Raw genomic sequence first — 24,555 nt, forward strand, 5'->3', positions numbered from 1 at the left:
GTCTGTTTGTTAATTAATTTCTGCTGCATAATACCTTTTAGAGGAAGTTGTTTAATAGCAATGATGACCTCTGAGTTTAATACTGCGTGATATTTGATATTTTGTCCTCCTCCTTTGCTGTTTTTCAGATCGCCACGAAGTTATCTCCAAAGAGATATTGGAGCTGGACCCCTGGGAAAACCAGTGGAATGTCGTAGCCGTCAACGCCCTCATGCACGACAGCTATGATGTCTGCCTGGTGGCGAGGAAGAATCCCCGCGACCTCATCCCCCCGCCTTCAGAGTCAGTGGAGGAGGGTGGGGGGCACTGAGGTCTGTGCCTCTGTGGGACCCCCGAGGTGTCTGCGAAGGAGGCACTAGGGATGGAGAGCCCACAGCACGTGTGGGACGTGTGCGTTGCATGCACTGCGACCCTGTGCAGAGTGGCGTGCGCTGGGCGCTGCACGGGGTGTGTGCAGAGTCCGCCCTCCGGTACCCAGGCTTTGCAGTGTCTTCCCCAAGCTTGGAGGGTAAGGATGGAACCGCCTGCTTCACCCACAGTTGAGCAGAATCAGAAAACAGCCGCTCCCAAAATATAATTTAGGGATGACATTTAAACAACACATAGAAATCCATCTATTTTACTTACTGTCTATGCTTCTGGAAGCCCAGTGGATTCAAAGAATGCATTTTGGTAGCTATTCTTCACCAATTTCCCAGGAGTTTCACATGCACAAGGCTCTTGTTTAAGCAGGAATGGTCGGTAAATTCCCTAGAGCTTTCCCAGGGGAAGACCATCCTAGACTGAGACACTTTCTTCAGTGCAGAGCTGTGTGACTGTCATGACCGCTCCCCGTGTCCCCAGGTTCCAGCTGCTAACCCAGGCAGGAGGGACAGATCCATGGAAGCTGGAGCCAGTTGGAAACCTGCTTCTGCCACCACAGAACAGGACCCGTCAGACCCAGGGCGGGCTATCCCGAGTAGGCTAGACCCTCAGAAGGCAGGGCCACACCTGTGTCTTTGCAGGTGTACCCCAAGTGCCCATGGCAGTGCCTGGTACATGCGTGGGTCTTTGGGTGGTCAGCATGGGGATGCCCCTGCTCCAGTCATGTGACCACAGTGGAAGCTACCAGTTTCCCTGGATGGCGTCGGCGGGGGGGGGGGCCTCGTAGGAGGGCCGTGAGTTTTCTAGATGCACTGAGTTCGGGATCTAGGCTCTCGTCCCAGCTCTGCTTCTTAGCACGCTGCATGATCCTAGGCAGCCCAGCCTTTCTAAAGCCTTATTCTCCTCCCGTGCAGAATGGGAAGGAAAGTTCTCCCTAGGGTTGGAGGAGAATTGAGTGAGAAAGCGCTGAGCACAGTGTCTGTGAGATGCGAAACAGGAAGCGTTCTTTAGCTGCTGATACTTTCCTTATCATTATCGTTGTAATCAGCATCTCCCGAAGCACAGTGCCCAGAACACCCGGGCTTGGCGTGGCGTCCTGGGGTTTCAGGGAGAGATGTGTATGGGGTCTGAGATCGCTCTGAAGCCCCGGCCCCTCCAGGTCCAGGTGGGGTGCTGATAACCCAGGGTTTCTTTTCGGCCCTGGATGCTGCTCGTCTGACCCGTATTTGTAACCCTGCCCTCCTGCTGTTGGATAGCGTGAGAGATTCTGCCTCAAACTTTTCCCTGTCTTCCCTGTCTTCACCTTAATTGAAGGCTGTCCCAATGTGGCATGAGGGGACTCCTAAAACTGGGACTGTCTGCTAGTTCTGCTCCTTGTGAGACAGGATGGTTAGGCGCTGAGCAGGGGGCACGGGGGAAGTGGTCCGGATGCTGACAGGAGCTGCAGCTGCCAGTCACGCCGGCTCAGTCTGTGCTCGTCGAGGAGGCGTCACTGTTCTCACTGATTGACTTTATAATGAGCAAATGCTCTAAAATGAATATTAAATAAAATGTCACTGATGGAAGATCACTTTCATTTTGGTTTTCGTACTGCAATCCAATGTAATTTCATCTGAGGAGGGGACGCTCAGCACTTCCTGGGCAGGAACCAGAGTCAGGGATGACCAGCCTCAAGGACATCGGGAGCGAGGCCCAGAGGCCAGGACGTGTGAGGTAGGCAAGGGCAGGAGGGGTGTGGTTCCCAGGGCAGCTGAAGCACCGGAAGAAGCCAAGACAAGGAGATGGGGCCACACAGAAGACCCCCAAGGCCACCCCAAGAGCCCGGCCTTTGTGTGTCAGCCACACACCTCCCGGTGAGGAAGTCCTTTAAGACCGTCCCCCACAGTCCAGTGTATTCGAGCAGGGTGACAGCAGACACAGCAGATGGGCAGGAGGCCTCGCGGGAGCCCGTGTCTCAGCTGAACCAGCCCCATAGCAGTGGGAGCCGTGCAGGGCCAGTGCAGCCGGATGGAGGGCATCAGCAGTCTGCCGCGAGTCAGAGCCGGAGATGCTGGCAGTTTGAGCACAAGAGCACAGTGGGTCAGCCAAACCCAAAGACCAGAAAATCTTTCAAAGGGTGGCGCCCCCTCCACCAGGGCTCCTTAGAGACAGCCCCGACCGGATGGCCCACGCTGTCCACCCCAGGCCCGGCTGGAGCACCAAGAGAGAAAAGCTGCGGGGTGCACAGTCAAGGCACCCCACTTCTCCGCCAACACCAGCACACCCCGCCGGGGGGCCCCGGCTCTTCTTGTTCCCAGCTCGCTGGCCATCGCAATCCCGTTCCCGTCTCCGGCGGTCAGCTTAGCACAACACGTGGACCATTCAGGGAAGGAGACATAAGGGAGCTCTACGGAGGGGCTTCGGGGAGAGGCCTTCTTGCTCTTTGACAGACGTGGGCTCTTCTGCTGAGACTTTTCTAGGCTGCGGGCCCCCTGGAACTGCAGAGACCGCGCTGCCATGAGGAGCGGGCTGCAGCCAGTCCACAGAGCCAGGCGGGACGGGGGATGCGAAGGCCCCGGTCCTGGGCGACACAGCAGAGCCACAGAATGAACCAGCCACAGGACTTCCTGCTAGATGCTCACTGTCAGGATAAATGTTCCTTATTGTTCAGGCTGCCTGGAGTTACTTGCAGCCTGCGATTTCCGAACGATACTCCAGCCTTCCTCTGCCAAAGTCACTTTTTCCTGGGAGGACACATGTCACCTCTGCCAAAGGGGAGGGCTCAGCCCTGGTCCCTGGGACGTCTGGTGATGAGGTGCTTTGGTTCTTGCGGTGAGGAGAGGTGTGCACGCCTGGTGAGTGCCCGTGGTTCACGATCCCGAGCCATTTCTTAGCTATCTCTAGGATACTTCTTTTCTCTCTGACCTTTACACGTTGTTGATTACTGCATATCCCACCCACCACGTGTTTTTGTAAATAAATTTTATTGGAACACAGTTATGCTTACTGTGTACGTATTGTCTGTGACTGGTTTCACACTGCAGCAGCAGGGCCCTGGAAGTGCAGTAGAGACCTCTGGCCCTTTCAGAAAAAGTTTACCAACTTCTGGTGTATTCCATCAAACTTTCTTGAGGAAAAATACTGAGCTAAGGGAATATGTAAATTATAAAGGAATACACATGCGTATTCCTCTAGTTTTACACATATAACATTTTACATATATATAAATATATATAACATGGTTCTATTCCATTCTTCTTTCATTCAACAGCGTGTCTTACAGAGACTATTTCATACGCTCTCCCTTTTTAACAGCTACATAGGATTCCATTATTGGCGCAGCATAATTTCTTTAACAAACCACCAAGCGGTGGATGTTTCCGTTGTTTCCTCCAGCTGTTTCTTCTTTTTTTTAATTTTCTTGGCTGCACCCTGTGGCATGTGGGATCTTAGTTCCCCGACCAGAGATTGAACCCACGCCCCTTGCACTGGAAGCTCGGAGTCTTAACCACTGGAGCACCAGGCAAGTCCCCTTCCAGCAGTCTCTGAAGGGGACTCCATTCTTTGCTGTAGGCTCTGGCACCAGAGTCCAGGCTGGGGGCTGTTTAGGGGCTGGGGTCTGCATCGCACCTTTAGGTTCTCTACGGAAGCTCAGGAGCGTTAGGGGCGGATGCAGGAGCCTACCTGGCCGTGCTGTACGTGGCCTCAGGCCACTTAGAGACACGACAGGTAGCAGCCACATCGTCGGGGAACAGACCAGGCTCCTGCAGGCGGGTCTGAGCTGGGCAGGGAGCACCAGGAGGACATCCCTGGCAGGCTGTGCCCATCCTGCAGCGTCAGAGGCTCAGCGGTGGATGGTCTCCACCAGCCGCAGAGCCCAGGACAAATACACGGGTTGGAAAGAGCGAACAAGCTCCAGTTCCAGGCCAAACAAGAGGCTTTTCACACCAAGGCCGCCAGTTTCAGGTCGGAGGCAACCCCACTGAAGGCTTGTTTCTCAGCCTTCCCAGTGCTGTGGGTCTGTAGAGTGACATTCCGAAAGGGAAGTGCGCCAGTGCAGGACCTGCAGCCTCTGAGAGCATGGACCAGGGAGGGGCGGGGGCAGCCCCCAGCCTGGATCTGATGGCCCCCAGCTCTGAAGAAACCACTCTCTCCCCTTCTCCACCTCTGCTGAGCACACACCAGACACTGCCAGGTTGTCGAGAATAAAGCAAGAGGCCACCGCGCCGTGGAGGGATTGCTCAGAGGGAAGGTGGTCAGCACGTTCTGAGCGCTTTTCCGGAGCCCGGCCCTGCTCCCCACGCGGTCACATCCTGGAGGAGAGAAGAGACTGCAGGGACAGCGAAGTGACCTCCTGTGAGGGGCTGGAGTCCAAACCCAGCTCTCCAGGCAAGCACGCAGCACAGCCCGTCGCCGCCAGGTGTCGTGCTGTCTCACACCTGCGTGGTTCAGACGTCCGCGGACGGTCTCAGGGAGCCAAGGTCAGGGCGTTGGCAGGATGTGCTCCCCTTGGAGGCTCTGGGAAGAACCCACGTCCCTGGCTTTTTCAGTCTCTAGAGGCCACTGGTGTTTCTTGGCTTGTGGCTGTTCCTCCATCTTCAAAGCTGACAATCCATCTTCACATCTCCTCCTCCAACACCCCCCTTCTGATCCCCTCCCACGGGTGAGGACCTGAGATTGTGCTGGGCCCACACAGATATCCAGGACCACCTTCCCATCTTAAGGGCATCTGATTGGCAATTAATTCCCCTTTGCCATGAAAGGTTCCGTGGGTCAGCATGCACACGTTTAGGAAAAACCATTGTTCTCCCTACACACCATCTAACGTGTAGAACTGCCCATAAAGCACATCTGTTCACAGCCTGTGTGGGATTTCACGTGGACACCAAGGGCCAGGGCCACTGGGGCACAACAGCAGGTGTAAATGCAGGCGCTGTCGGAGGCCCCATGACATCCCCGTGGGGGACAGTGAGAGGGAAAGGCTCCCCTCACCTGCGGGATGACCTGCGGGATGACCTCCATTCTGCTCTAACAAGGGCCACAGATTCAAAGAAGTAAGGTGACCACTACACATGAGCCATCACGTAAGTGACTCACTTCTCTGAGCAAAGTGACACTAACTGCTGGGGCAGCTTGGCGCGGGGGGGTTGGGGGGAGTGGTCCTGGGGGGCTCTGCCCGTGGGGCAGGTGACTGGCGGGCTTGGGCGTGCTGGATAGATGAACAGGACGGGCATTCCAGACCCAGGAGCAGCCTGTGCTGAGGCCCCGCATGGGGAAGGGCATGGTGGGCAATGTGAGGGCAGGCGGCCGCACTGGCCAGGCTGAGCGGGCCGGGTCACCCATCACCACACCTCCCGGGTCACCATCCTGGGGTCCGGCCACCCCTCCTGGGGTGCCTGCCCACACACACCCCCCCCTACGCCTTGCTGGGCTGGCATCTCCCGGAGCCTCAAGCAGCTGAGACACACAGTCAGTGAAGCAGCTCCTCCCCCTGGTGGCTGGACCGGACAGTGTTCCTGCAACAAGGCTGCAGCCGGGAGCCCTGACACCAGGGCACGCTCCCTCCCTGGGGGCCAGGGAGCCACCTGCAGGTGCAGAGCTGCTCGGACACCACCTGGATGGCTGGGCTCAGGAGAAGCTAGAACCTGGGACAGAGTCCCTTAGGGTTGTCTACAACAGGGAACAGAAAGAAGGTCTATGCCTACGAACGGGTAAGGAAAAAAGCTGGGAAAATGGGCAAAGAGATGAGCACATTTCACAGAAAGGGCGCCTGGAGTGGCCAGTAAACCATGAAAAGGTGCTCGACCTCTAGGATCAGGGAAGAGCAAGTCCACCTGGAAGCGGGACCACTTCACGCCCTCGTGGGCAGGAGCAGAGGCAGTCCTGGGGGCGCTGTGCTGGCCCCGCGGTGGATGCGCTGGAGAGGCCCAAGAAGCCCCTACGGAGTACAGTGTGGCATCACCGGCTCAGGCCCCACCCACCCTCCTGGAGGCCGAGCCGGGCCCCCCGCCACCAGCTCTCACTGACACTCACAGCAGTGTTCCTGCGATGGGGGTAAGGAAACAAACCAGTGCCCTGGACAGGAGAAAGGACGAGAGTCCAGGTACAGCTGTGCTCAGAACCCCCCGCGGAAGTGAAGCAGACCAAACCAGAACACACATCTGTGCGGACGAACCTCAGGGACAGAGCACCAAGCGAAGACAAGCAGTGAATCATCGATTCTGCACTAAGCCACGCCGTAAGGCTTAAAACAAACGAAAGGACGCCCTGTTTGACTTAGAGACCCAGCCGTGTGTCGCAGAAGAGTACAAGCTGGGTGGAAGGACTCCCGGCTGGCGGCCGGGAGGGAGGGAAATGGGGTGCAGGAGGCCTTGGGGGCTGCTCACCTGAGCCCCACCACAGGGGCCCCTCCCAAGGCCAGCCAGCAATGTCAGGTGCACCCTGACACAGAAGCTCCCGACGTTTCCTTTTCGGTTCCCTAACCATCCTCCCTTCTGTGTCAAGGACAGGTGCCCGTGGGGCGAGGACGTCTTTACAGCTCTCCAGCATGAGCTAATCTCCCCTTACACCTGGAAGACCGGCCTTTCTCGGACAGTCGGGCAGATGGGGCTAGAACCTGAGGAAGCACTCGTGGGCTGGGTGGTTCCCAAACTTCAGAGTTTAGAGCAGAAGTGGGCAAACTTTCTCTGTAAAGGACCAGATAGTAAACATTTTAGGCTTCGTGGGCCAGATGGTCTCTACTGCATAGTCTTTGTTGGTTTGTGTTTTGGGGCTTTCCCCACATCCTTTAAAAATGCAATTCTCGCACTGAAGCCTGGAGGTTTACAGAGATCACTGGGGGGGGGGGGTGTAACTCAGAGGCCTAGGCCCCATCCCAGACGCTCTGTGTCAGGAAGTCCAGGGGGAGGCCTGGGACTACGCATTTTCCTGTGCACGCCGCCTCCTTCTCCACCCCACCCCTACCCTCCCCCTCACTCCACCCACCCCAGACTCTCCTGCAGGGAGAGGCTGTCCCCGTGGCCACTCCCTTCAGTCCCCTGGGACCCCAGGAAAGCCCACGATGCTGGAGTCGCCCCGGTATGGGCCTCCCGGGCCCTCCGGACCTGGAGCTCCTTGGGGGCAGGGACCAGGTCCGGTCACCTCGTGCCCCAGGCCTATCTGGCCTGGCCCATAACCGGCCCGCAAAGGGAAGGAACCTGTGGCCATGGCTCCGTTAAGCAAATCCTGCCGCCCCCAGGCCCGGCAGTCGGCCTCCCCTCACTCAGCTCACCACCTCCCGCCTGTGGTTCCTTTTTCTCCTTCCAGCCCCACCCTGCCCGTTTTACTCCGTCTCATCAATCTGTTCTGCCTCGGCCGCAGTGTCGCACGAATTGTTCCTGGGGATGCCAGCCGGGGGCACCTCTGAGCAGCAATGGGAGGAGGGCTTTGGGGCCCAGAGACGGAAGTCACGGCTGGGCTGGTGCAGCCCGAAAACTGCATCCTCAGCTTGCAGAAACACCTTCCGACAAGGCCAGGTCGATGGGTATCAAAAGAATTCCCTGGCGGAATTTCCAGCAAAGGAAAACATGCCTTGGCTAAGCAGCCGAGCAGATCATCGAATGAATACAGAAACAGGCAAGCACAGTTTGTAACAGTTTTATTGAGATAAAACTCACCTATCATAAAGGTCACCCACTTAAAACGTACAACTGGGTGATTTAGTGTATTCAGAGCTGTGCAACCATCACCACAACCAATTTTAGAACATTTTTATCTCCCCAAAAAGAAATCCCAAAGATAGAAGGAAATAATGGGTAAAAGACACTTGGGATTGGGGTGTTAGGATGAAGAGACTTCATTGATCACAGATCTCGGCTCCTCCTCGTTATTCTCTGATACAAACAGGTACTGTCTGAAATCAGCCTATTTGTGCTCATTAGAAAAAAAGAAACCCCACACCCTTTAGCAGTCACCCCCTCATTTCCTGCACCACCCCCAGCCCTGGCAGCCACTAATCTGACTTGTGTCTCGGCAGACTGCCTCTTCTGGACACTTTGCACAACCTGTGGTCTCCTGGGACTGTCTTCTTTCACTTAGTGCGATGTTTTCGGGGCTCACCTATGTTGTAGCAGGTCTCAGTGTTTCACTTCTTTTTGCTATCCATTGAATGGATGGACCACCTTTTATTTATCTATTTTTATTTTTATTTATTTATCTCTTCCTTATTTGATGGGTTGTTGCCACTTTTTGACTCTTGTGAACAGCGCAGCTGGGAACATTTATGTACAAGTGTCTGTTTGAACATCCCTTTTCCATTCCTTTGGGCACATATTTAAGAGTGGAATTGCTGGGTCGTAGGGCACCTCACAGGAAGAACATTTAATAGTTAAGCAATAAGTCATTCATGTAAACTTGGCATTAAGCATTTAATCATTAGTCATTCAATCATTTGAGGAACAGCCAGACTGTTTTCCAAAGCGGCACCATTTTAAATTCCCACCAGCAGTGTGTGAGGGTTTTGATTTCTCCACATCCTTGACAACATTTACTGTCTGTCTTGTTAAATACAGTTACCCTATCTGTGGGAAGTGGCATCTCATTGTGGTTTTAACTTACTCATTTCCCTGATGATGAGCATCTTTTCGTGCAATTATTGGCCATTTATATACCTTCTTTGGAGAAATATCTATTCAAATACTTCATCCATTTTAAAATTGGACTATTTGTCTTTTCATTACTGAGTTGTGTGTTCTTTATATATTCTAGATACAAGTCCCTTATCATTTTTTTTTCTGTTCAATTTTTTAATCTGGTTACTTGTGCACTTTCGGTGTCATAGCTAAGAAACCATTGTCTAATCCAAGGTCAAGAAGATATACACCTAGGTTTCCTTCTAAGAGTTTAAAATTTTAGCTCTTACATTTAAGTTTTTTACCCATATTGAGTTAAATTTTGTATATGCTGTGAAGTAGGGGTCCAAATATATTCTTCTGTGGGCAGACATCCAGTGGTCCCAGTATCATTGGTTGGAAAGACTCTTCTTTCCCCCATTGAATTATCTTGGCATCTTTGTTGAAAATCATTTGACCACAAATGTATGAGTTTACTTCTGGGTTCTCAGTTCTGCTCCATTGATGTGTCTGTCCTTATGCCAGTAACACACTGTCTTAATTACCGTAGCTGTACAGTAAGTTTTGAGATTTGGAAGTGTGAGTCTTCCAATGTTATTCTTCTTTTTCTAGGTTGTTTTGATTATTCTGGGTCTCAGATTTCCATATAAATCTTAGGATCAGCTTTGTCAATTTCGGCAAATAAATCAGCTATGACTTTGAAAGGGATTGCATTGAATCTATAGATCAATTTGGCCAATATTGCCATTTTGACAATATTAAGTCTTCTAATCCATGAACACAGATGTCTTTCCATTTATTTAGATATTATTTCAGTGAAGTTTTGTAGTTTTCCGTGCATCTTGCACTTCTTTTATTAAATTTATTCCTAAGTATTTTTGTGCTATTTTAAATGTAATTTGTTAATTTAATTTACAGGTTGTTTCTCGCTGATTTATAGAAACACAATTGATTTGGAGAGGGTTGCCATATTTAGCAAATGAAAAACAAGATGCTCAACTAAATTTGAATTTCAGATAAACAACAAATAATTTTCTTAATACGTCTCAAATGTTGCACAGGACACACTTATTCTAAAACATTAATCATTGCTTATCTGAAATTCAAACTTAACTGGGCATCCTGTATTTTATCTGTAGGCAACCCTGCATCTGGCAAAATGAACCAGGAGGCCCCAGACAGGGCACTGAGGCCCAGATGAAGATGGGAAAGTCATGAGACTCCGAGAGTGAAAAATGAAACCTCCAGCCCCTTCCCCCGAGTCAGCTGCCAGACCCCTGGCTGCCAGGCCTGCACCCTACCCACACCAGAGAAGAAAAGGAATCTTCCATCAGAATGCCTTCAGACTTCTCAACAGCACTGGTGACAAGTTTGAAATTTTGAGGAAAAATGATATCCAACCCAGATTTCTGTACAGCAACCAGACTCCACACCAGGGTGAAAGCAGAAGAAAGACATTTTGGTCACACAGGGCCCCACGGGCACTGCCTTAGGATGCACTGGAGGAAGTGAAGTACCCACCCAAACCAGGGAGGCCACCAGGAAAGAGGAAGGCAGTGTCTGAGAAAGGAGATTCCACCCCAAGGAGACACGAAGGGGCGTCCCTGGCGAGAAGTCCCAGGACGGCAGGTGGGGGGCAGGCCTGGAGGGCGCCCGTCCACACGGGAACCAAGGGAGCAAGAGGGAAGGAAACAAGCAGAAACACTTAGAGATGACCCAGTTTTGTTCACTATGTCGAGAGGTATGATAGAATTTGTCAAAGAATGGGGGGATAACTTAGCACTTACAAGGCACTTACAAAATCAAACAAATGAAAATATGAACGGTTAGCTGTAAGAGGAAAAAAAAGTCTTAGGAGGGAAGTGGCATCATAATACACTATTCTGCTTGACTGAGTAACATGTACACAGTCATTATGAGATTTTAGCACTGAACTGATTAACCAAAATCGGTTTTTCTTAATATTTTTATTTTTTATTTTATTTCATTTTTGGCCACGCCATGTGCCTTGTGGGATCTCAGTTCCCTGACCAGGGATCGAACGCGTGCCCCCTGCAGCGGCAGTGCAGAGTCCTAACCACTGGACCGCCAGGGAAGCCCCCAGCCAACACTGTTTTACAGCTACGTTGGGATCGTGGTGGGGTGGTGGGGGATGCGTGGGGAGGTGTAAGAAAGCGAACCTGACCTTCAATGATAGGAAGTCAGTAGAAAACGTCTAAAGTTAAAAATCAGGAATTATAAGCACGTTACATGGAGGCAAACACCAGAAGAAAAAGTTAAATGAGTTGATAACGGTTGCCTTTGAGGGGTGGGGGTCCAGAGTGGAGTTAGAGCATGGAATTGCTTTTCGTTTTAAGGCACACGGTCCTTTCAAACCTGTACATGTATTACTTGCATCAAAATAAAGTAAATTAAAGAATAAAGTCACAGGACTTCCCTGGCGGTCCAGTGGTTAAGACTACAGCTTACAATAGCCAAGTAATGGAAGCAACCTAAATGCCCATCAACAGACGAATGGATAAAGAAGTTGTGGTACATATATACAATGGAATATTACTCAGCCATAAAAAGGAACGAAATTGAGTCATTTGTTGAGAAGTGGATGGATCTAGAGACTGTCATACAGAGTGAAGTCAGTCAGAAAGAGAAAAACAAATATCGTATATTAATGCATGTATGTGGAACCTAGAAAAATCGTACCGATGAGCCGGTTTGCAGGGCAGAAGTTGAGACACAGATGTAGAGAATGGACATATGGACACCAAGGGGGGAAAACTGCAGTGGGGTGGGAATGGTGGTGTGCTGAATTGGGCGATTGGGATTGACATGTATACACTGATGTGTATAAAACTGATGCCTAATAAGAACCTGCAGTATAAAAAACAAACAAACAAAACAACTAATACTAAACTTTCATTGGGTTATTTGTATGGAAATATGTTAATATAAATGTTTCAGACATTACATGAAATTTCTAAAAATCTTATATTTCTATTTGTATGGAAATATGTATGGAAATATGTTAATATAAATGTTTCAGACATTACATGAAATTTCTAAAAATCTTATATGTTCTGGTATAATGTTATAAGTAATAATCCTAGTTATTACTTTAAAATGTGTATCTCAGAAATAACTAATTTTCTTGTCAACTGCATTATTATGAACTTTCATCAAATCTTTAACTGTGGTCATTTTTAAGTCTTTTGTCATTTACAGACAGTTCTGGGTGTACTCTGATGCTTTTGCAAATATGTTCCTATAAAAGGGTTTCATCTTCAAGAAATTCATGGAAAAGACTCTGACAAGTACAGGTTTCTGGTAACTGACTGTACTGCTGAACTGAATGAATAAGCATTTTCAGAACTCTAATGAAAAACTGATGAACTCAAAAAAGTGCTAACAAAAGATCAAGATGAAAAAAAAAATTTAATTACATGGGACTGAGTGAATTGATGAGGATGAGTATAATTTTTGTGACTTTCTGTCTGAATTAAAAAAAAAAAAATCCCCACAAGGACTCAGAGGCAAAGAATATACAAATCAATTTTCACTGCAAAGTAAAGGAGCTGTTACAGTGGAGGATTACTGGACTGAATGTCAGTATTATGACATAGTATGAGTGTGTTTCAGGTTTGGTAATTGCAATCATTGTTGCTTTTGTTGTGGTCATCCATGTACAATGCTTCGTGTCAGTCTTTTATCTCTTGTAAAAATAAAATACAGTGTGTGTGTGTGAAAAAAAAAAAAGACTACACCTTCCAATGCAGGGGGTGCAGGTTCGATCCCTGGTTGGGGAGCTAGGATCCCACATGCCTCGTGGCCAAAAAACCAAAACATAAGACAGAAGCAATATTGTAACAAATTCAATAAAGACTTTAAAAACGGTCCACATCAAAAAATAAAGTCACTACCTTACACATAATCAAAAACTAACTCAAGATGGATCACAGACCTAAATGTAACTGCTGAAACTACACAAGCTCTAGAACCAAACATAGGAGAAAATCTTTGGGACCTTGCATTAGACAGAGATTTCTTAGATGTGACATCAAAAGCACAATCCATAAAAGAAAAACCTGACAAACTGGACTTCGTCAAAATGAAGAACTTATGCTCTTCGAAAGACACTGTTTAGAGAGTAAAAGATGAGCCAAAGCCGAGGAGAAAATAGCTATATTATTATATATCTGATAAAAGATCTTTAGCCAGAACTTGTAAAGAACTCTCAAAACTCAACAATAAGAAAATCCAGGGCTTCCCTGGTGGCGCAGCGGTTGAGAATCTGCCTGCTAATGCAGGGGACACGGGTTCGAGCCCTGGTCTGGGAAGATCCCACATGCCGCAGAGCGACTAGGCCCGTGAGCCACAACTACTGAGCCTGCGCGTCTGGAGCCTGTGCTCCGCAACAAGAGAGGCTGCGACAGTGAAAGGCCCGCGCACCGCGATGAAGAGTGGCCCCCGCTTGCCGCAACTAGAGAAAACCCTCGCACAGAAACGAATACCCAGCACAGCCAAAAAATAAATATAAATAAAATAAAATAAAATAAAAATTAAAAAAAAAAAAAGAAAATCCAAACAGCTCATTTTTTTAAATGGGCAGAATATTTAAAAAGATACTTCACCAAAAAAAAAAAATCTATGGATCACAAATATGCACATGAAAAGAGGCTCAGTATCACTAGTCATTAGGAAAAGATAAATTTAAAACCACAATAAGATACCACATCAGAATGACTAAAATTTTTTTGGGGGGGCGGGGGCGGTTTGGCCATGCTGCGTGACCTGGGGGATCCCAGTTCCCCCAACAGGGATCAAACCCAGGACTACGGCAGTGAAAGCGCCGAGTCCTAACCACTGGACCACCGGGGAATTCCTGAGAATGACTAAAAGTTTTGTAAAAACCTGACACAACCAACTGCTGATGAGGATGCAGAACAACTGGAATTCTCACACATCGTTGGTGGGACGGCAGAAGGGTACCACCACCCTGGAAAACAGTTTCGCGGTGAAGCCTACGACTTGGCAATCCTGCTCCCACATATTTACTCGAGAGAAATGAAAACTTAGCTTCCCACACAAACCTGCACAAAAGTGTTTAAAGTGGTTTTTCTCATCATTACCCAAAACCCGAAGCACCCTAAGTGTCCTTCACCTAGAGAACGGATCACTACTCTGCCATAAAGAGGAACGAACCATGGGGACTCCAACAACGTGGGTGACTCTCCAAGGCATCCTGAGCAGCAGGAGCCCGTGGCAAAGCCGACACACCACGCGGGTCAGTTTCTAGGACATCAAGGGGAAGGTGAAACTGCGGGGAACAGAAAACACGTCCGTGGTGGACAGGAGCTGAGAGTGGGGGACAGGCCAACCACAAAGGCACGTGGGAAGCTGAGATGACGGAACCCTTCTGTGTCTTGACAGTGGTGGCAGCCCCAGGGCTGTATGCATGTCAACATTTGCATAACAGTACAGGAAAAAAGGTAAATTTTAGTGTATGTAAATTATGCTCTCATATTTAAAAAAGGGGGCAAAAAGCTAGTGCAGAGAGTAGAAGTGTGAACTGGCCAAGGAAACATAGGCAGACATCCTGGGGGCTGTCTGAGGTTGGGTGGATTTGTGGTGGGTCCAGTCTGGCCAGTATCACTCTGCTCCACAGGCCAGCGAGGAGAGGGAGATGGCCAGATTCATCCATAGCTGAGATTGTGCCAGACGCATGCTTCAAAAGACAGGCGCAAGAGCATTAGTGCTATTTATACACGTATGGAAACGATCACCACAGTAAGGCTAGCTAATATCTGTCACCATATATCATTGCAAACTTCGAGTGTGTGTGCAACGAGAACTTTTAAGATCTACTCTTTTAGATCTTAGGCCATCAGTTCTTATTTATTGAGATGCCGGGTCAGGGAGGGAAGGGGGAAGAAAGGAGAGCACTGATGGGAAAGTAAAGGCCTGGACGTCTCCCCGGGATGCCGATCAGCCATCTCAGAAGTAGTTCCAAGCTCCCGTGGGCTTTCAGGACCTCCAAGGACCCTGCCAATTCTAAATCCTGGGGTGCTGAGAGATAATTATAACAAGGCAAATGTGCTCCATTGCTGCCAAGGTACAACACACAGTGGAAGCAGATGGCATGAAGAAATCGGGCCCAACCTGGGGGCGCGGGGGAGGCTGCATTAGGTGAAACACCTGTGCTGTGATGCGTGGGTTTTGTCTGAGCAGAGGGGAGCCTGCAGGTTGGGGAAGAGGAGGAGGAGGACGCACCCCAGCAGACAGGGTAGGTGTGAGGAAGAGCACTGGGCAGGGCAGGGTGGGGTGAGGGCTGAGGCTGGGGAGACAGGCGAGGAGCTTCTGCAGAGAGCTACTGTCTGAGCGCCAACAGGGCTCGGTTCCACGTGTGGGCAGTGGTACCCCACAGAGCTGCTGGTGACGCTCAGTACCTGTTGTTCTCTTCTTCCATAATGATGGAGCACTGTGTTTATGGATGTCAGCTGAATGCACAGCCGTGTGAAACAATGATCAGACATCTAGACTCAGCAATTCTGCTCCCAGATACAGACCCAAGGTAAATGAAAAGACCTGTACACAAATATTCAAAGCAGCTCTATTAAAAATAGCCCCAAACTGGAAACAACCCAAATGTTCATCAACAAGAACAGGGGTAAATAGATTGTGGTGGAAAACCACAGAGCATTAAAAAAAAAAAAAAATTACTGCACACACAACAAGGATGACTCTCACAGACATAAGGTTGAGTGCCAGACACAAAAGATCCCATGCTGAACGCTTCAATGTACTCAAAGTTCCAAAATAGGCAAAGGTCACGGAGAGCAACAGAGGTCAGGATAGTGCTTACCTGGGGGAGATCTAGAAACTGGAAGCCACACAGGGAGCCTACAGAGGCACTCAGGGTCTCTGTCTTGGTCCTCGGTATGGTGACCCAGGTATAGACACATGCACACACTTTTCATAATGTGTGTTTTAGTCAGAGTAAGCTATACATGCCCCAGCCTCCCTTGCAGCTACGTGTGACAATGGACTAAATTCTGGCCTACGAGATATACGTGGGAGTTGTGTGTGCAATTTCTAAAGAAGGTCTTTAAAGGAAGGAAGTGTGACTTTCCCTTCCTCCCTCCTGCTGGCTGGAATGCAGATGTATGGCTGGCGCTTGAGCAGCTATGTTGGACTACGAGGTGTCACACGTGGCAGAGCAATAACATAGAAGGAGCCTGGGCCTCTGAGACCACGGAGACTGGCAGAAGCCCTGGGATAGCTACTTCCAGACTCCTTGAAAGTTAGAGAAATGAAGTGTCTGAGCTGCTGTTATTTGGGATTTTCCATACCAAGCAGCCAAACGTAATTGTAAGTGATACAGACACCATGGAAGACAAGTGAGCAGTGGACAGGAGCGCTTTAGAAGCCTGTGGAGGGTGGACTGGACAGGGCCACCCAGGAGGGAGGAAGGACAGTTACTGGGTGATGCAGTTGTCCTGGCAGTGGACGCTGTGCCCAAACAAGGGCGGTGATGGCAGGGGATGGGCCAGAAGAAATGGAGGAGGTCAGTGCTGGATGTGCACGTGATGACCACAACAGAGCAGTGAGATGGGTTCAAATTTCTGAGCCTGGGAATTAGGAAAGTGATGATTCTGTTAAACACAGTAGGAAACAAGGCAAGGAGAATGTTTGTGAAGCAAGGGGACAAACTTGATTTTCCCTCCTTGCTCATATACTAATTTTCTGAGTCCTTTTAGACACACACTAATTTCCAGTGGGCTCTCACTAATAAAGAATTGCTTTTAACAAAACTCAGGGGAGTGATTTGTGGGCACAAAGGGGACCGTCAATTACCGACTGACCGACCCCCCTTTGGGAAGCACCCGGCATGCTAAGTGCTTTACACACTTTTGCTCACTGAGTTCTCAGCCTTGCGACACAGTTTAGGAGATCACGACTGGGGTTAAGCTACCTGCCCGCAGTGCCAGGGCTCTTCAGACACCTGGGTTTGAAGCCGGGCCTTCCGACTCCAAAGCCTGAACTCGGAATCTCGACAACAGTGCTCTTCAAAGAAGTCTGGGCTGAGCACGAAGATGCAGGCCTGCCTCACACATTGAAGGCGTCCCCCCTGCCGGACCACCGCGGATCTGCCACACGGGAGCTAAGCGCACTCAGCAGACCCTTTCTCACTCCAGAGCACCTGTCTTTCAAGCCCCTTGTATCACAGCAAAGTCCCTCTTGCACATCAGAACACAGACACACCGCCTCCTGTCTATGGCCACTTCCCGCAGCAGCCCTGACCTCCTCGGAGGAGGAAGCCGAGCTTGGAAAGGAGACAGGAAATACACAGCAGCTACCACAGCCCCCGGCCTGACCCCCGGGCCCGTTCCCGTCCGGCCCCGACCCTGGTCACTCAGGACGACGGAGGGACACTGGACCCTGGGCGCCGGGCGTCCCTCTAACCCTGCGACTCTCAGCAGTGCTGCCGTCATTCACTCAGCAAACACTGCCGAGCAGCCCCCGGCGCCCTTTGCTAGAAGCCCGAGCATGAAGGCAGACGGCTGACCTGCTTTCTCAGAGCTAACGAGGCAAAGCAAGGGCAGCGCACAGACAGGAGGCTCAGCCCGGCGCCTCGGGGCTCCCCTCCCCCGGGGCCGGAGGCCTGCGGAGCCCAGCCCCTCCCTTGAAGGGAGCCAGCCAAGCGTCCCTGCAGGAGGTGCTGGGAGCAGAGAGGAAACGTGGGACCCACTGGTCTGCGGAGGCTGTGAGGCCTGGAAGGTGCTCAGAGCAGCCCCCGTGCACCTGGCGGTCAGCAGCGTGCCAGGTGGCTCTGGGGTGCCCCAGGCCGCAGTCCGCAACTGTCGCCCAGTTCCCGGGAAATGAGAGAATTTGGGTAATAAAATAAAGTCTAACCTTTTTTTTTTCCTTTGTGCTTAGTCTAGTTTCACTCGCTCACAGGAGGCCACGTGCAGAAGCGTCGCACTGGGCACCTCAGGGCAGAGCTCCTCGTGGGAAATGGCCGCCTGCAGAGACGCCACGGGAGCACGGATCCCGCGATGTGCGCCAACCCCGCGAGAACTACAGGAACCTATAAAGCAGCGCCGCACCGGCCTTTCAGGGAGGGCGTGTCCCGGGCGTGAGCCGCCCCCCTCCATTCTTTCTTTTCCGCCCCCTTCCATTTTATCCTTTATCAAAGGATAAAGCTTTCCTTTGCTTCCGAACTGAACTCACTCTCATTCTGCCGGCTCCCATGACTCGGGGCAGGAGGACCCTTGCCGGGGACCAACTCGAAAGGGTCGGTTAACACTGACAGCCAACAGGCTTCTGGGCTGGCATCAGTTGGCAGCGACACCATCCTGCAGAAAACCACAGGCCCCAGGCACAAGGAGGCGGCTGCGGGGAAGGGTGGGAACATTCTAGAAGGTCCAGGAGCTGTTCCTGCAGGCCAAGTCAGCCTGGATCCAAAGATGCCTGCACACAGCCCTCTTTCAACCCAGCTGAGAACATGGGCCTTTCAGGTTTAAAATATCATTTGCCAAATACTGTGAGTCAAAATAGATACAGTCCATCTTCAGAAACACGGCAATACACACCAAGAACTTTAAAAATGTGTATTGCTTTTGACCCACCCAGAAATTCCCACTTTTGGAATTCTATCCCGAGTAAATAATAGGATATGTAGGCAACATTTTGGTCATGAAGATATTCATCCCAATGTGATTTATAATAGGAAAAAAACAGTGAACAATCTAAACCCCTAACTTCAGGGAAATCGTTACGGAACACCATGGTGCCTCCCTGGATGTACGTCCCATGAATATAATATTAGAATGAGGTTTATGGAAAAAATGTGAGACAGTAGGAAAACAACACATAATATAATAATACTTAGAATACTTATTTAAATATTAAAATATTTGAAAATCAAAAGTGATTTGATACAAAAGCAATATACAAAACGACACACGGTCACAGTTATGTTAAAATTAGGTAAGGAACAAAGACAAAGGAAACCGACCAACACTCTCTCCAGATGGGAGATTACGGAGCTTTTCCACCACTTGTCTGTACATTTATGTATCTTCTAATGTTCTGTAATGCCCTGAGTTATTTTCTAATCAGAAGGAGGGACTCGCCCCCATCTTCCTACCAGCGAGAAAACATCGCTGCACCCTCTCCTTCTGCCTCCTTGCTGTTGAGACCTAAAGCCTGGCTACACCTGACGTCCTCTGGCCTCGCTCTGTGCCCGGCGGCCACTGTGGCTGAAAAGACACTTCAAGACCACGAGCTAGCACAGGCTTTCGGGGGCACTCCCACTCTCCTAGGCGGGGCTGTCCTGAGGAGATGCAGGCTGGAAACCTCGACACAGATGCCAGGCCTCTTTGGAAAAATCCAAAGGCTGAATTTGGGATTCAGTTTGCCACGGTGCCCCCCACCCCGCATTGCATACCCAGCTTCCTTCACTCAATTATGGTACTCCCCTGACCCCAAAAAGCATTTGCACTTGTGAGCCCCACAGGAAGACTTGAAACTCCTAAGTTATGGACATCCATTTTTCCTGCTTTATGAAGGAAAACAATGCAATAGGAAAGAATGAAGTTTCTGAGCAGAAACATGCAACGGTGAGGAACAGTGGCTCTTGGCCTCTGGTTCTAGGTGTCCCAAGGCCCAGCAGCATCTCCATCCGTCCTGCAGTTCAATTGCTCAACCAAATCTTGCATTTCATGAGCTTAATTGCAAGCTGGGCCTGAATCTGCCACCTAAACTGCTACCCTCAACCCCTACCGGTGATGCTGTTTTTAACTGCTGTCTTAGTCAATGTTCATTGACTGTTCTGTTGGTCACGTCCGCCGTCTAGCTTCCTTGTCCATCCAAGCTGAACCCCGAGAAGACAGATACAAGTTGGCCCCAGGTTCATCAAAAGAGCTTTGGAAGTATGGGTCACTCCTGCAGAAACACTTCATCTATCCCTCAACATGGAAGAATATTTTCTAGTAAGTATATTTCTAGACCAACAGGATTTAACTGTCATGTTGTAAAAAACAAAATTATGTACGTGACTAGATTACAGTAAAGTGCAGTGAGTAATCTGTTAGTAATGATTTGCTTTTATATAAATCAGATGGAATCCATTTGGATTTTAAATGTGGTTTCTTAGGAAGGAATGAAGGTCTTACACAGGACAAAGAAGGTAACTGCACACAACTCAAGGGACTGTTTGCAATATAACTGCTACCAATAATAGACATCCCAGCAGAATGTTCCAGAGTTTAGCCCATGACCAATAACACACTTTGTTATTATGATTGGGATAATGGGAATCTAAGTGTATATAAAATACACCTCATGATCCCCTTCAAGAAAGACTATCTACTGCACCAAACTGAGCCCCTTTTGTAGGTCTCATGCTCATCAATACTAGCAATTATCATATACCTCCTGTTTGCTTTGGGTTTAGTTTGCTCTCTTTTCTTTTCCTCTAGGTAAACTCAATTGATCCTGAAGGTCTGATTCTAGTGAAATCTGCTATTGAGCCCTCTAGTGAATTTTCCACTCATTACATTTTTTTACTCCCAAATTCCTGTTTATAATCTCTCTTTATTGATATTCTCTATTTGGTGACACAGTGTTCTCACACTTCAGTTCTCTAGACATGCTTTACTTTAACTCTGTACTTATTTAAAACAGCTGACTTAAAGTCTCTGTCTAGTAAGTCCAACGTCTGCACATCCTTAGGAACAGTTTCTATGGATTGCTTTTGTTTCCTGTGTATGGACCATATTCTTTTCCTTTTCTTTTTTTGCATGTTTCATAATATTTTGTTGAAAACTGGGTATTCTAAGCAATATAATGTAGCAACTGTGGAAATCAGATTCTCACCCCTCCCCAAGGTTTGCCTTTATTTTTGTTGCTGTTTGTTTCATGATTTGTCTGAACTGATTCTGTAAAGGCACATGTGACCACTGAAGTCTCTGCAGAGATAGCTTAGTGGTCAGCTAGTGATTAGACAGGCATTTCCTAAGCCCCTGGGCCCAGCGAGTCTCCCAGTGTGTGCTGAGGGGCCCAGCACTGGACAACGCTGCCTAAGCCTTCACCTCCTGCTGTGCGGAGCCTGGAGGCTGGCCCGAGGAGAGCTCAGGGCCTCCCCAGGGCTTTCCCGAGCATGTCACAGCCTTAGGCACGTGACTCCTCTACCTGTGCGTGTGGCCTTCTAGAAGAGCAGGATGTTTTGGAGCTTCTCAAAGCTGCCCTGGATGCCCATTCCCCAGTTTTTCCCTTTCAGCTTTTTGGCTAGCCTGTTGTTTGTCCTAAGCATTATTCACTGCCTCAGGCGGCTGTGAAGTTCAACAGCTGCCTCTACATGTTTGTGAGAAATGCCCTGGGGAGAAGACTTTTTGCACTGGATGAACTCTGAGCTCCAAGTCAGGTCAAATGAAGACAGCTTTGCAAGTGGGGTCTTGCAGAGACCCTCCAGGCAAGTCAAACAGTCTGAGACTTTTATATATTCGATATTTCTATTATAACTAAGTCACAAAAATCACTTCTTGAATTTGCTACTGTGTTCAACCTCAATCCATGGAGCTTCACAAACCAGTTAGCCAAATCTCAGGATTCAATTGAAAAGTTCATTCATTTCTCCATCAAAACCCTTTTTATATTATTGATTAGACAATCCAATAGTTTTTCTATTGGAATTGATGCTTCATTTTGTTTCAGTGTACCTATCTTCTTTTCATATCTGTATCTTCCGTTTCGAAGTTTCCTTTACTTGTTTATGTTATGCAAACATAAACAAATGTTGTGTCTCTCCAAAATTCATGTTAAAGCCTTAACCCCCTACCCCCATGATGTGATGATTTTAGGAGGCAGGGCCTTTGGGAGGTAATTAGGGTTAGATGAGGTTATAAGGGTGGAAGTCATGAGGATTAGAGCCCTTGTAAGAGTCCCAAGAGAGCCTGCTTCCTCTGCTCTGCTGTCTGCCACGAGAAGTCGGCAGTCTGCAACCCGCAAGAGGGCTCTCACCAGAACCCAGGCGTGCTGGCGCCCTGACCTCCCAGCCTCCAGAACTATGAGAAATAAATTTCTGTTGTTTAGAAGTCACGCAGTCTGTGGTGTTCTGTTATAGAAGCCTGACCAGACTACAATGATTTACAAGTATTGTTCAATCATTACATTATGATTGAACATTACATTACAAATAATGTTCAATCATTCCAGAGTCCACGGAAACAATGTCAGCTCTAATAATTATGATTTTCCTCATAAAGCTAAAATATTGATATTTCCATTAAAACATCTTTTATTAAGGCCAACACTCCTAAAGTTATATTCTTCGATGGCTAACCTCTGCACTTCAGCTTCTATCACGGTGAACACACAGAACTTACTGATTTCCAAACTGCTTCTGCCGCTCTCGCACTTCAAGCTGTCCATCGAGGTGCAATTTCCAGTACTTAATTTGCAGTTCTTTCTGATATTTATTTGATGCATGGTAAGAAATACAATTTATTGAGAAAAACATGAGAATTACTTAACTTAAATCTTGTATTGCTTTATCCAAAATTAATTAAATTTGATCACTTAGTGACAAATTAAAATATCCAAATTTTTTTCTAAACTTTTGGCTGAAACTCCAGACTCTTCCTAGCATTATTACACTGGCACTTTTTGTACAAAATCCAATGACCTCTTCAAAGTTGTAAAATATTCCAATGATATTTTTACAAAAGTTATCTTTCCATTTTATATATATATATATATTTTTCCCACCAACAAAGCTCAATACACTGTATTAAATGCAGCTCTCAGTGTCATAAGATCAACAAAAACCATTATCTTCAAAATATTGAAATTTGTATTTTAAGCAAATTATTAAAACACTTTCATGTGAGGCAAATGAAACTTCCTTGAAGATGATTTAAAATGCACTGCTTTGTTTTCCAAAAAGTTGTTTTCTCATTAGATACATCTATTTTGTAACAAGTGAGTCCACAGTACCCACCCCATATCAATACTATTCCTTTAGAAGTTCTATTATTTTCATGGAAATGCTCAATTTTATACAGTGCTAAAAATTCCGACAGTCCCTCTGTATCTTTTTGACTGCTTTATCCTCACTTTCATGACATTTTGGGAGTTTTAAGTTTTCAAATGTTTAATATATGAAACTGATTATATTTTAAATTTCTTCCTCATTAATGACCACAAATTTTTTTCACTTGAAACACACGTCTTAACAGCATCCTGATGAAATATACATGTTTAGCACTTTGATCTTTTAACACATAACTTTTGAGCACTATTTGCAGCCAAACTTTGTCATCAGCGCTAACACAAATGCCTGGTTGAAAAAAATCGTCATTTTTCACTCCAGAAATACAGATTTTATGTAATAAAATGTATTTAATACAAGTTTTATTTTGTGCAGATTCTTGCACAGTATCAAAACAAGTTCCAGGCTGGGACTCACTACTACTGTAATTCCTTCTTTGCTCTGCAGATTAACAAGACTCACATTTATTATATACGAAACTATTAAAAATTTATCCAGATTTTGTTGCCTCTTCACTTTAGTATTTGTTCTTAACATTTATAATAAAATCTTAAGTGTATAAGTATAAATACACTGCACACCTGCTACTGTAATTCAAAAGAATTACACTATGCTAACAAAATTATTTTTAGTGATTCTCCTAAAGCAATTTGTTTTGTTAACACATGCAACTTAGCCACAGTCGCTTCAGTGACACAAGATGTTCCTCACATGTGGCTATAACAGAAGGCCCTTTTTCTATGGTACTAACGTCCTAAAACTGTCAGTACAAACCCGAGTTTATATGAAAATTTATATTAGCTAATTGTGACTGTACAGTTACTATGATACTGTTTACCATGAAGCATTTCAATATTTTCACCATCAGTATCGTGCAGGGTGCATATGGGCTAAATGTCAGCTCTGATCTACCTGCTGAATTGAGTCCAAGGGCTGCCAGTTTCAGCTTCTGGTCAAAACTCCGCAAGAGATTAAGAACGGGTCCTGGATGGCAAGATGGGGCTGCATCTCAGAAGCAGCCCTATGACAGTAGTCGTGCTTACTTTTTTTTAATGTGAGGAATTCATATCAAGTAATGCCACACCTGGGTCACTTCACTGAAGTCCCTGCCCGCCTCCTGCAGTCATTTGAATTTTCCACCTATAGATTAGGTTTTCACAAAAGGACTTCCCGTCTTAGAAAAAATTCGGAGGCAAACATTTACAAATCCTGGCTACCTGCTAGAAATGGGAGGGAAAGGAAAAGCAGAAACAGCAATCCCTAAATTAATACTGCAGAAAGCATCTAGCCACATTGGCATCTGCAACTCCGACTGGCCCAGCTCCAGATTGCGCTCCACGAACCTCCCCTAACCCCAGGCAGCGGCGCCCACCTCCTCTAGATGCTGACAGCGCAAGGTCTCTTCCCTTAGATTACCTATCACGTGCCACACGTAATCACAGGTGCCTCGGAAATAAACTTCAAAAGCCCCGTCTGGCACCCCTCGCCCCACCCACCGGCCCCAAGAACGTTAAGTCTTATCCCTCCCCTTCACACAGCCCCGGCTCCAGCCAAGCA

General features: G+C 48.0%; 1 protein-coding gene across 6 annotated transcripts in view; it reads left to right on the top strand.

Moving 5' to 3' along the window:
• Window positions 1-3,338, top strand: part of KBTBD12 (kelch repeat and BTB domain containing 12) — a 58,056-nt gene extending 54,718 nt beyond the window's left edge. For all 6 annotated transcript variants that reach the window (XM_057554548.1, XM_057554549.1, XM_007179187.2 and 3 more), the window contains one exon: window positions 129-3,338. In XM_057554548.1, the coding sequence (XP_057410531.1) occupies window positions 129-310 (182 nt within the window). In that variant the 3' untranslated portion in view covers window positions 311-3,338. The remainder of the gene's footprint in view (window positions 1-128) is intronic.
• Window positions 3,339-24,555: the final 21,217 nt, after the last annotated feature.

This window comes from Balaenoptera acutorostrata, chromosome 10, assembly GCF_949987535.1.
Source record: "Balaenoptera acutorostrata chromosome 10, mBalAcu1.1, whole genome shotgun sequence".
Lineage (NCBI taxonomy): Eukaryota > Metazoa > Chordata > Mammalia > Artiodactyla > Balaenopteridae > Balaenoptera > Balaenoptera acutorostrata.